General features: G+C 35.8%; 1 protein-coding gene across 4 annotated transcripts in view; it reads right to left on the bottom strand.

Moving 5' to 3' along the window:
* The window catches only part of fra (neogenin protein frazzled), a 223,663-nt gene that overhangs the window by 197,951 nt on the left and 11,436 nt on the right, over positions 1 to 14,276 (bottom strand). For all 4 annotated transcript variants that reach the window (XM_075362193.1, XM_075362192.1, XM_075362195.1 and 1 more), the window contains exon 2: positions 7,373 to 7,538. In XM_075362193.1, coding sequence (XP_075218308.1) covers positions 7,373 to 7,538 — 166 coding nt within the window. The remainder of the gene's footprint in view (positions 1 to 7,372; positions 7,539 to 14,276) is intronic.

The raw sequence follows: 14,276 nt of genomic DNA, 5'->3' as shown, positions 1-14,276 counted from the left end.
CTTAATCTTCCAAAATCCTTACATCACAAAAAGGACTCATTCAAATAGTTGTGAGGAGAAACAAAATGTCGCTTTAGTATAAGAAATTTTATATGAGCAGATAACAAATCAGACAGCTTACTAGATATGTACACAATAACACTTATGAATCCACACATGTACACTAACTTTAAACAAAACATCCATTTATTACTGTTCATAAGTTTCCTTCACCATAGAGGCACTGACTAAGTTAAAAGTATTTCAGTGTACTTACCAAATGGGTTTAGAAGAATGGATGTTTTCACATGCTTAAAGCATATTAAGTCAGTAAATCCCTAAACAACAATTTACTCTGTATTTTCTGCATTCTTAATGTACATCAGGCAGGGGATTCCCCACTCATATTATCCTACCAGCTTATCCTGGCCAATAACCAGGATGAGCTGAATCAGTAGGCTTCTTTTCTACTATATCCTTTATTCTAAACTGTTAACTTCGTACTGCACTATTATGATCTGGATCACCTGCAATTCAAAACTTGGGATTTTTATTTTAAACTTCTCTACTCTCATTTCTAATTCCTTTGCTGATGTAAAGCAGGATGGAGACTGCCTAAAACATAACAACCCTTTACTGAATTTGAAGCCCAGGATTGAAGCGATATATTGCCTGCACTACCAAGGTATTGTTTCTTCCTATTTAAGCATTTTAGGCCACAGCAGTTTATGTAAAATGGTGGGAGTAACAGAACCTTTCTAGTGTCAGATAATCATTTTGCCAATCTAGGTAATGTAAATGGAAGATTATGAGCTGGGAACCCAGGCAAGGTTATAAACCAGGGCATATTCAGTCAACTATCTCCCCCTCACTCTTTGAAACATGAAAGCTGACAATTAGTTCAAGGATGTAATGTGAATAAAAAATAATAATTTAACATTAGCTGAAGTTGTTCAGGTGGGCAAAAGAAGTTGAACCACCTGAAAACGACACTCACCATTGCAGCAACAACACTGCTGAGGTAAACTTGCTTCCAAAGGGGCAAGAAGAAATAGCTGTAAGGAAAATAATATATATATGTATGTATATATATATATGTATATAAATATATTAGGGTAAGTAAATTATCCGCAATTTAGTTATATTTTTGTTTATGTTGGTAATACTGTCATGTTGCATAGACGACGCATGCATGGTTTAATTGTTGTCTGTGCAAGTTTGATGCTGCTAGTTTAGTTCCATTATTGCTGCCCTGCTGTTAACCATGGCTGCTCTGCTTTCTGTTTGCACCAAAGAGGAGCAACGTTCAGTGATCTGTTTTTTGTGGTCGGAAGGTGTATCACAAGACAAAATCATCAAAGACTTTCGGTACAGCATGGGAACAGTGGGTTGCCGCAAAGGAGTGGCTACAAATGGATTGAAAAATTCAAAAATGGTCGCACAAGTGTTACGCACGATGAAGAAGCCGGACGACTGTTTACTGCCACAAATGAGGAAAACATTGTTTTCACGTGAACACGTGACATTGTTTTCTTAAACAGACAAGTAAATATTGATGAAGTGGCACATTGTCTGCAAATTAGTCACGGTTCTGCCTATGAAATCATCCACAACAGACTTGGGTTTCATACCGTCTGTGCAACATGGGTCCCAAAACAAATCGTACAGTCACATAAACAAACGTGCTTGGACATCAGCCAAAAACATTTGGATCGCTATGGTAATGAACAGGACATCTTAGACAGAATCATCACTGGTGATGAAATATGGATCCATCATTACGAGCTGGAGAGTAAACGGCAGAGTATGGAATGTAAACATCCAAATTCACCCTGCAAAAAAAAGTTCAAGACCCAACCATCCGCAGGAAAACTGATGCTTACGGTATTTGGGACTCACAAGGCCCAGTACTGTAACATTATGAGGAAAGGGGTATGACAATAAACAGTGCGCATTATAGTGAGATGCTTACTGCCAAGCTGAAGCCTGCAGTTCAAAGCAAACACCGAGGACTGCTGTCAGAAGGTGTTATGTTGTTGCACGACAATGCCTGTCCACATACTGCTGCCCACACTGCTGAAACGCTCCAGAAACTCAACTTTGAAGTACTGGCTCATCCTCCGTATAGTCCTGATCTTGCCCCTTCTGACTACCATTTGTTTGGTGTACTCAAAGAGGCATTAAGGGGCCGTCGATTACCTCGGACAAAACAGTGAAAGAAGCGGGGCATACCTGGCTCACAGCTCAACCAAAAACCTTCTTTTATGAGTGCATCAGGAAGCTTGTGCAACGATGGACCAAGTGTGTTGAAATGCAAGGGAACTATGTTGAAAAATGATGTACATGTAAGTTTCCTATTTGTATTGCAATAAAATGTATAACTACATTACGGATAATAATTGACTTACCCTCATATAACATAAATCAACTTAATCCACCCAAGTACAGAAATAAGAAAACTCTTACATTATTTATTATTTTTATTTTTATTTTCTTTATAATTTTTACAATAGTACTTTCGCAGGATCCCGCATCAACAGTCATATAGAAATTTGTATACAGTTACATATTAAACCCAAAATATTAAAAGATTAAAATTATATATACATATGCTGAGGCATATGAAGTCATAAGTAAAATAAAATAAAAACATATAATAACCTGTATGTGGCTAGTCAAATCAAACACTAATATTGTGCTATTTAAATAAATTAAAATTTCATGTATTATCTACGAAGGTGCTATCTATTGCAGCTTTTATGAGTTTATCCTTCAAAATTGTCTATAGGTTGATTAAGTTGAATCTTTGCTTACATTTATATATATAATACTTTTCTAAAATATCTAAATTTTTATTTATATCTCCTTTTTTAATGTCCAATATTTCTAAATTAGTATTGAAATCAGAAATAGAATGTTTATTATTTATAAGGTGATCTGCAACATTAAAAAAGCCCAACTTTTTATTTTTATAATATCCAAAATGTTCATAAAATCTGGCCTTAAATGATCTATTGGTTTTACCTATATAAATATCCTCACAATCATTACATTTTACCTTATAAACCCTACATAAATTGTATAAATCAGTATTATTGTTTTTTTAAATATTTTATTATGTGATTGTTAGTTTTATATGCAGGTTTAAATTTATCCCTGTCATAAACTTTGGTTATATTTTCAACAATACAATTAGTGTATGAATATTTTAAGTAAGCATTATCAACCTTCTGTGTGTTATGTATTGGTTTTAAAGTTATTGTACTATTAAGTTTTGATATTTGTTTTTTATGTATATTATCAATTAACAAAGCAATACATCCATTTTGAGTTACAATTTGTTTTATAGTATTTATGTCTGTGTTTAATTTCTTTTTATTATTTTGTGTATAATGGATAGCTCTATGAATCATATTTTTATATATGTTAATTTTATGAGACCAAGGTTGATTTTATTTTGTATGAATTATTGTTTTATTGGTTATAGATTTCCTGTATAACGAAGTTACAATTTGATTATTTCTGTTAATTTCAATACTAGCATCTAGAAAATTTATTGTTCTGTTTATATCTATTTCAAAAATAGACTTCAAATTATTATAATATGAATTAAGTTTATTCAAAATTATGAGGTGTTCATTATTTATAACCAGATCATAAACATCAACATAACGAGTCCATAATAAAACTTTATGTGTGGGAATAACGTCATAGACACTTTTATTCTAAAAATCTTGTAAGTATATCTCTGACATGATAACAGATAAAGGAAATCCCATAGGCAAGTTATTTTCCTGTGTATTTTAATAACACTTGTTATTAAATTCAAAGTAATTTTGTTGACATATATTCCCTACAATAGTGATGATGTTATCAATAAATTTAGTGTCTTCATGATTATTTATTAATTTATTTTTTATTATATGAATTGTTATAAATATGAAATGCTTTTACATTTAATATATTTGATAATAACAAGAATCATATTATCAAAACTTTTATAGTGTTATGGCTAGTAGTGGCAGAATAAGAAAGACAGTAAGGGCTCAGCTTTTAAATCTCAATGTTGGGTATTTATAAGACAGCTGAAGAATTATTTTCAAAAAGAAAATGAAAACAATGGACCTCGTCTTCCATTCCACAAAATAACTTAACGGAATTCAGATGCTTTACATATTAGTTAGAAATCCGGCTCAAGAGTTTCCAAAGAACTGCTTTGAAGTGACTACAGGGAAAAAGAGAAACAGAAAGCAACCTGTGCCAGAACTTCATGACTTTATTAAAATGGTGATTTAGAATGTTATTTATGAGATTTATAGAAATAAAAGCTTCCTATGTTGGAAAAAATATTGCTTATTTTAAAGGAGAGGGAATTATTTACAGGCAAAATGAATTCCTTGTGGAAAATAATTCATAAGCTCAGGTTTAAATGGAAGAAAATAAACAACCGAAAGTTCCTACTAGAAAGGGCTGATACTGTGTCGATATGCTGTAATTATTTATATGAAATGTCAAAACTCAATTTGTCAATGGCAGTAATTATAGATGAAACACAGGTAAATGCAGGACATGTTAGGACAAAATCACAGACCGATGAAACAGACCCAAGCTGTAAAAAGAACATACTGGCAAAGGCAGAAGAATTACTGTTGTCTATGCCGGCACATAAAAGGGATTTGTACCAAATGCTTTGTTACTATTTAGGTAGAAAAACAGGGTGATTATCACTCGGAAATGAATGAGGTTAGTTTCAAAAGTTTCTTATCCTGCTAGAAAATATACCACAAAATTCAGTCATAATAGTGGATAATGCTCCCTACCATTCTGTTCAGATACATAAGCCTCCTAATCAAATCGATCTGAAAGCTGAATTGATTGATAGATTACATAAACACAACATTGTTGCACCGACAAAATGCCAGTTACCTGATGTAATTAAAGCTTACCGAATGCCAAAAAAAAAAAATGAAACTGATGAACTGACAAAGCAGAAAGGTCATCGAGTTATTGCCTCCTTATCACTACCAGTTTAATGCAATAGAATTAATTTGGGCACAAGTTAAGAGTAAGGTAACTGACCAAAATAGTTTTTACCATAAATAATGTTGAGTTATTGTTTTGAGAAACGGTGAATGAAATAACTGAAGAAGACTGGAGTAAAGCTGTTGTAGCTCAAACGGCTAAAGAGATTAAGGAGACTTACAAAAGAGAAAACATAGCAGCCACTGCCATTGATGAATTAATTAAAAATTTAGGAGGTTCCCTGGCTTAAGATTCCAGTGACTTGGAATGTTCAAGTGATTTCAAATCCGATGTAGAATCGGAAGATAACAAAGATGTTGATGAAGGTCAGCCCAGTACAAGTGGAATTGAAGGTGCACAGCCTCTTCTGGCATATGCAAATGAATCGGTTTAAACACACTGTAAATAGAAATTAATAAGTTGCAATTATTTTGTAAAATTTAATTTAGATTTTTTATGATGTATTTTAGTTAACTTTATGTATTTATTGTAAATAATTTAGATTAAAAAATTGTAGTCTACATAATTGATGAAAATAATATTAATTATTTTGTAAAATGTAATTTTAACTTTTCTGTTGTATTTTAGCAAGTAATTTTTGTAAACATAACGTAAATAAATAGATTTAACAAATGTATATACTGGGAATGTTAAATGGAAAAAATGTAGCGTTTTAAAAAAATATTATACTGATTTAAGATTGCAAAAAATAAAATTGAAAAAAGGCAGAATAAATAAAAGAGAAAAATAGAACCTACAAAAAATTATTAAAAAAAAAATAATTCAATTATTATTTCCAAAGATTTTCTTAACAATAAAACAAAGGTATATTCGGCAAAAGTGTGTGCAATGCTGCAGGTACAAACGTCCTAAACAATAATATTCAGTGATAGAAAAAATGAGTGTGCAGAAGGGTGCGTGGAACATTTGTGAATCCACATACATTGTGGAATCTGGGATGGGTAGGGGGGCATCACATAACCCACCGGGTTGGTCTAGTGGTTAACGCGTCTTCCCAAATCAGCTGATTTGGAAGTCGAGAGTTACAGCGTTCAAGTCCTAGTAAAGCCAGATATTTTTACATGGATTTGAATACTAGATCGTGGATACCGGTGTTCTTTGGTGGTTGGGTTTCAATTAACCACACATCTCAGGAATGGTCGAACTGAGAATGTACAAGACTACACTTCATTTACACTCATACATATCATCCTCATTCATCCTCTGAAGAATTATCTAAGCGGTAGTTACCGGAGGCTAAACAGGAAAAAGAAAGAAAAGAAGGGGGGCATCACATGGGTTGTCGTCTGTACAACCTTCTGTGGAAGGGAAACATACTATCCTCCCTCACTGGGGGACAAGTATAAGTAAAGAAACTATAGTAAGCTTCTATCTCAACAGCCTAAAAAATATATTGTAAATTCTGAGTACGACAGATTCCCATAATTTATCAAACATGGTGCAGTTATTACACAATCGCTACTGAGAACAAAGAAACAAAGATGCAAAAGGAGTGTCCACAAATAAGTCTTTTAGGCTGAGATGCATATATCTAGAACCAATCTCTATTTTAAATTACATTTACTTCTCTTCTGACAGTGCCTATAGCTGAAGTTCTTAGGTAATAGAATTCTGTGTCAGAAGAAAGAGATCCATTATTACTGGCTGATTTAAACATGCACTACTTACAATGAGCATTTGTATCCTACTATTTTATATCACAAATAATTTACCCAGTGATATCTTATTCTACAATGAGAAAAAAATTTCCTTAGAAAATATAATGACTGCTTTTAGCCCTGCACTACTCAATGCTTAACAAACACTAATCTTCAATTTTGTTATTCAAGTCATATACATTCTATTAATATACATTCACTTATTATATTCAAGTCACAACCATTGCTACTCTCAATAACTACTAAAATGGATGCCACTTCCTTACAGAGACTAATCCTTAGTTTGGCCTCTCTACAAACACCGATCAGCAGCTTATGCCCTACTTGTTTAGCTTCCTTGCCAACAAAGCAGTGTTATAATTCCTGAATGTAGCTTAGTGTAAGTGTAAACCTTTATTTGTAGATAAGTACTGCAACATTTTACAACTAAGAACAGTTATGATTGCACAGAGAATTAACATATCATACAAACAAATAATATTCAAAGGAATGAGACAAAAATAATTAGAAAGGCAATTTAATGGCCAATTTTAATTTTATGACACAAGAAAGTTAAAATTACTTAAGTTTTAATTTGTTTTTATTACAAGAGATATATTTTTCTTAAAGGAAAAATTCAAAACAGAATCACTTAACAAGTCTGTTAATTTATTTCAACAACTCATCATATGAATGATTAAAAAACTACAAACCTGTAAGGATCAGCAATGAAGTTAAGCTGCTGTTGATCACTTGTTCTCCACTTGATTATTGGTTTGATTTTTGGATCTGATGCTACAGCTACACAATCAAGTGTAGCTGAACCCCCACCTCTTACGACAACATCATGTGGTTCTTTAGTCAAAGTTAACTTAATCCCTATAAAATAAAAACAAAAAAATATATGTATGTTTAAGTTAAATATTAACATATGTCAAATTTCAGGAAAATTTAGAACAAATATATATTTAACTTAATGGACACCTCATTCTGAATTTTAGATAACAATAGATAAAATGAAATTAATTCTTTCAGGGATTAATACAGCAAACCAAAGAAATATCAAAAACATTTCTCATCCTTACAAACAGGCTATCCTATTAAAAAATAATTTTACAAAAATTCTGCACATCAAATGTACAATCAAAAATATTTTCAATTTTTTACAGAATCAGGTATTTCTATTTTATTTATTTTTTAAAAGACAATCAAGTTTTAACCGGTGATAACAGATGAAATTTTAAAGAACTCTAACATTTAGTGAGCAGCTGAGAACTGAACTCTTAAATGGGCAAAAAAAAATTAATTAAAAACTTTGCACCAATTTAATAAGGCAAATAAGACTTGTATCAGACAACTCATAGATTATATTAAATAGAAGAAAATATAAGCTTCAAAAATAGTCAACATCCCTTTCAAAACAGTTTCCTTAGGAATACTTCCAGTAATCCAATGCCTTCTCCAAATATCAGGCAAAGCACTTTTCCTGAAGGCAATTCAGGACTGGTTGCAACTGTGCCTAAATGTCTTCTATGGCAGCAAAGTGATCATCTTTTAAATTCAATCTCATTTTGCAGATCAAGGGTCAGGTTAGGTCAGAAGGGTACAGAGTTAAGACAACACCAGTGCAATTTTCTGTCAATAACTGCATTGCTTTAAGAACACATGAGAAGGTGTATTGTCATGGTGTAACAGCCAATTTTGGTTTTTCCAAGGTTGTTTTCTGTTTTACTGCATATCTTCTCAAGTCCTTAGAACTCTGCAATAAAGGTCAGAATTCACCCTATCATCAGGATGAACAAATCCTCTATGAATAAAATTATGTCATAAAGCAAAGTAAACGTGCACTTAAAAGTTCAGTCATAACTTTCTCGAGCTTAGTTAATGCCGTCTCCAGATTGTAGACATAAAAACTACAGTGGTCATCCATGATGATCCAAGACATTTGGATAGAGATACCAAAGATATTTGGGTAGTTGTTAACTGGCGTTTTGTGTTGTGCATCCACAGCATACATGTTGCTCTCTTTAACTGAGTAAAAAGAGAGTAGTGGGACAAATTTCACACTGAGGAAAGTTCAAGTTTTTACTTAAGATTTCTTGAAGGCCCAGTAACATTTTCCAGTCATATCACATATTTCTTGCTTTGTGAAGCAACGATCTTCACTGATGACTTCTCAAATTTTTTCCACTGTCTTGCTGTTGATTGGCAGCCCTGAGCAATCAAGATATTTAACTAACATTCAGTGATTAGCTAAGAACACTGAAAAGCGAAGCAGTGTAACTCGGAATAGTTAATTTATTGAGACTCAAAATGTTACGCGAGTATATTGTTCAATATATTCGTCATCATTGAATGAACTGAATAAAGACTGGGAGTATTATCTTAAATTACCTTAAATGTTTTGTGTGGATTTGCATCATACAGTCCAGAAACATTCTGATAACACCTTTCTAATTGGGGCTAAAATTTCAGCAGCTGAAGCAGTTCTCAAGGATGACCCATGTAAACATTTTTCTTGAAACATTTATAAAGGAAATTACCCTACTGTAACTGACTTCTGATAAATCTCCTATTTTACGGTCAGAAAAAATACAATGAGTGCAGCTACCAATTTATGTAGAAATTCATATGGGAGTGTGAGTCTGAAATTCATACTCCCATATGAATTTAGGTGGTTGCAATCACTTTTTTTTTCTGCTCCCCCAGGATGGTTCAGCACTCAAGCATTACTCATCCCAAAGGAGTGTTCTTCTTTTGACTCTAATGGGCCTCCCCACCTACCAGCTGTACATCCGGCATAGCATTTCAGCCCACCGGTTCTGGATCTTTTTTCCTCACATCTTGCCTGCCTCTAACCAATGGGGCAGGGGTGGCCTCCCAGCTATGCTGTTCCAGGGCCCCCACCCACAGCTGGGATTTGGTCTTTTTTTTTGACCTGGGGAATTGGAGTTCCCATGTGTCCTCATTTCCGCCCATCCCTGCAAGCAAGAATGAACGTCGGCTCAGCAGATGCCTGTCCCTCCTCCCCACATCTTATGGGCCCAATAGTGCACCCCATTTAGTGTATTCTTCGCCCTTATTTTTTAGAACCTCAATGATAAAACTCTTCCATCATTTTCCAATTCTTTGCATCTCAGATCATAAATTCAATTGTAATATCCAGGGTCAAGGCCCTCACAAGAAATCTACTCTTCTCCTCATCTCACCTTGGGCAAATGTAGAAAGTGTGGTACGGAGAATCAAGTTCCCCCAAATACACACAATTGGGGAAGCTCCTCCTTTTAAATTTCCACATATAATCCACAAATTCCCTGTGACCAGAGAGAAATTGGGACATTGAATAATTCAAATCCCCATGCTGCCTCACCAGCCATGGTTCTATAGTATCTCAGTATTAGGATACAGGTCCATGCCCCTTTCTCTGTTCTCCCCCAAGCCTACTGTCATTCTTGGAATAGAAGCCTAACTGCATCTCCTCTTGACATCCCCCTCATACACTCGTTTGTGTTGTTCAGCCAGAAGTAAATTGGGGGTACCCCAGCCAACACTCCCATCGTTTCCATGGATATGTTCTATATGCTGAGGATATCCTTAGCGCTGGAGTGCGGCAAGCCATCTTACATTTTTCTGTTTGACTAAAGCCCCAAACCAAGCTAGCACAGCATACAATAAAATTGCCATTGCCACTATCATCAGCAATCGTCATTTTGCCACCCGTGGACCCCAGTTTGCGGCCATCAGTCTACTGAAGGAGTTTTTTCTGCCTTGTTGGAAACTTCTTTAAGTGCTTATTAAACAAACTGAACTACTCTATACAAATACTCAGATATTTCACATGGGGCATCATACTGATTCTCATACCTTCGACATGAATGTTGATTTGTCTTATCTGCCGTCTTCCAACGATCGTCACTACCTGGGTCTTTTGCGGCGCTAATTCTAGGCCTTTTGATTTTAGCCAGGTGCTCACCTGTCTTATTGATATATTAGCTTTCTCTTCAACATCACCTTCTGTAGACCCAGTTATTAACATAACTAAATCATCAACATATGCAATTAATGAAACTTCTTCTTGAAACCTGGCGCAGCAGTCTGTCAAAAGTGATGTTCCACAACAGGGGGCTTAATACAGACCCCTGCGGAACACCACTCTGCATGAAAAATCTCACCTCACCTTCTTCAGTGTTGGCAATGAGTTCTTTCCTATATAGAAAGTCTGCAATTGTTGCTCTTACGTAGTCCCTAATTTCTTTTTTCTTCAGTGCTTCCATAACTACTGTCCGTGGTATGCTACCAAAAGCGTTTTTTATGTCTAGCAGAACCAGAAGTGGGATCTTCCTGGTCCTCCGAGTGCCCTTCCTGCATGTATCAGCTCATTCAACTACTTTCCTGAGCACCTCAACAGTGGAGCTCCCTCTATTGTGACCGAGAGAGATCCCATGCCGCACTCAGTTCTTCCTCAATCCTTTCATACAGTTTACCCAATATTGGGAGCAAACAAATTGGGTAACAAGCTGGATCCCTCCCTACATGTGATTGCTTGGGTATGAGGGCGTCTCCCCTGATTCCAAGATACCGGGAATCTACACTGCTCCAATGCCTTATTTAGAGCATCCAGTATGATCCATGGATGGCTCCAATGTTTTTGAGGATTATAGCCAGCACCCCATCTGGCCCGGGGCTCTTTCTGGAGTTAGCCATGGATAGTGTCTCTCATTTCTTCAACTGTAAATCTACGTTTATCCTGGCATTCTATTTGAACCTTCTCTACTATTTCAGATTGAAAGAGGCTTTGAATTGCTCTTAAAATCTATCCTTTGAAGAATGTAGGGAGAAGCGCACCAAATCTCTTCATCAGTACCCAGTACGCCCTCCCCCACGGGTCTTCGTTAAGTTCACACACAATTTTTTTTCCCACATCTCTCTCTTCGTGTACTTAATTTTGGCGCATAATTCTTTTTTGTAATTTCTATTGTACACTCCGCCCCTGTCACTTCGTTTGGTCTACGTCTTCTATGGGTACGTTGTAACCTCTGTCTGGCAGCTTGAGTACGAACTCAAAGGGCCCCAATTTCGTGTGTCCACCAATAAACTCGCTTGCTGTTTTCCACAGGCTATGGTCTATGGTGATCACACTCTTCCTTCAGCATTATTAGTAAGTCCTCTGGGGTACCATTGTATAATTCTTCTGCTTTTCTTCCAACCACATTGGCAATAGCACTGACCTGCACCTCATTTGGTTTCCATTTAAAATTGTACTTCCATTTTATATGATTATCCAAACCTATTTCAAATAAAATGGTTCTGTGGTCCCTAGTAAATCCCTCGTCAAGTACCATTCATAATGTTGCTCTCAGGATTATTCTGTCAGGAATTGCCATATGGTCTATTATTGATCCATTCCCTCAACCCACAAAAGTCTGATTTATTCAGACACAAAACCCACAAAAGTCGGGTTTATTCAGCATTGTAAGATCAAAGGCTCCCAGTAATGTCACAAGTCTGTTGCCTCTTCTGGTCAACCTGATTCTACTTAACTCTAAACTTTCAGCATTGAAGTCGCCTGTAAGTATAATTGGTTTCTTCAAATTACCTTCCAAGTCACTTACAAATCCTTCAAATCTATCATCCTCTGAATATGGGGAAATATAATTACTAATAAGCACGCATGCTGAGGTGGTCATTGCTACAAAACCTCTCCCCACGGAGACTTCCAAAACCGCATGACGATTTGAAATATTGGTGATGGCTGCATCTCCATCAGAGTTCTCCACTGCGTCGATATAATTGCACCTTTATTTGGTTGGGTTATTAATAAAAAATCAACTTCTTTCTGTCTAGCTGTCCACCATGATAAATCATGTGCTACTTGCCGCCTATTTACGTTAATTTATAGACATTTAATTGTTGTCGTCACTTGCAGTCTTTGCCTCCAGTCCGATGGTCTAGTTTGTCGCAATCCAAGCATTTTGCATGTTCCTTGCAGTCCCTAGCCCAATGTCCTGCACTCCCACAGTTAAAACAAAAGTTTGTACGATCGGGCCCGTTACAGTTCACTGCATCATGACCGAAGCTGCAACAAAGGAAGCATCTTATTACATGGCTACGTGGCTCAACCCAGCACAAATGCCAACCAATTCTGACCCTGTTTTTGTCCACCAGAATCTTTGCTACTCGGAGTGACAGAAGGACTGTCGCCTTCTGTGTCTTCCAAAACTACCCGCACTGGTGAGTCACTGCCTGTTAATTATTTAATGGCTGTTTCTACTTCGTACGCAGTGGCATCAATATCAAGATCCTTCACATGAAGTGCTACTCTGGCCTCTTCGGTTCTCTCCCGTACAACTACATTCTCTATCTTTGTACCAATTCTTTTTACCATGTCTTCCCTTTTATTGGTACTATCTCTTACTCTTATTTCCATGGAATCTGCATGGCCCTTTTTTACTGAAAGGATATCCTCTGCTAAATCTTCCCCTAAGGAACCTTTAACCTGTTTCAGGAGTTCATCATGTCACTGCCGTTTTCTTAACTGTTATAACTGATGATGAAGATCCCTGAATAATCTTTTTATTTGGTTCTTTCTCCACTAGATACAATGGTATTCTTCTCTCCTCCTTTTCTTCTTTCTGATACCAATATTCTAGTATCTTGCTAAATTTGTCCCCAGTCTCATCGTCCTGAGCACAGAACATCAGCTTATTCGGTTCCGCGTTCCTCAATTTATAAAGTACCTTCATGACCTCCTGTACTAGATCTTCATTTCTTTCATCAAACACTACTACACAGACTGTGAATTCTATCATCGTCTTCATCATCTGGGTAAAAGGCTTCTGTATTTCTTGACTCTTTAAAGACTGTTTTTCTCGGTACTTCTTTTTCTATATCGAGGCATTTCCTTAGTCCTGGCGCTAGATTTCATATTATATCAGTATACGAGCTTTTCTTCCATTGGGTCTTGGAAACTATAAACACTCTGGTGTTATCTTCACTCTTCGTAGGGGTCCCTTTAGAGAACTAAACCTTCTGAAACAGATCTCTCTGCCAAAAATATCCAATAATTCCTGCAAATTCTTCTTCAAAGGGGGTCAGCGGGTTGAAGAGGACCCAGTTTGTGTAGGACTGGGGGGATTTGGGGTTAGGATGAGGGAAAGGGGGGATATAAAAAAAAGGAGTTCCCTTTATAACTGTTCTGACGACTTAGAAAAATATCACTTGCTCACCCGTAAAGGAGAAAATAGCAAAAAATTGGCTAAGTCCTTGTTTACTTCCTTGGTCAACTTGCAATAACACATACAGTGAGAAGACAGTCTACAATGAACCTTACTGCCTGAGGCAATAAGGTCAAAGTTATAAGACACTAAATAAAAGATAAGTCTGTTGACTGAAAAATCTTAAAACACACGATCCATGTCCGTCATAATTTCACCAAACTTTGCTAACTGTCCAAACTGTAAAGATCACCAAAAAAACCAACCAAAACTTGAAAAAACTCAGAGCAATAGAAATACATGCCTACTTGTTACAAGATCCTCCTCTCGACTGTATTCACTACATTTTTATAATAGTTTATTTTCTTTTGATTTTTTTTCACTGTAACGGCAACTCATCCAA

The sequence above is a fragment of the Lycorma delicatula genome, chromosome 4 (genome assembly GCF_047948215.1).
Source record: "Lycorma delicatula isolate Av1 chromosome 4, ASM4794821v1, whole genome shotgun sequence".
Classification (NCBI taxonomy): Eukaryota; Metazoa; Arthropoda; class Insecta; order Hemiptera; family Fulgoridae; genus Lycorma; species Lycorma delicatula.
Note: the sequence above shows the minus strand (reverse complement) of the source record. Positions and strands in the feature narration are given on the sequence as shown.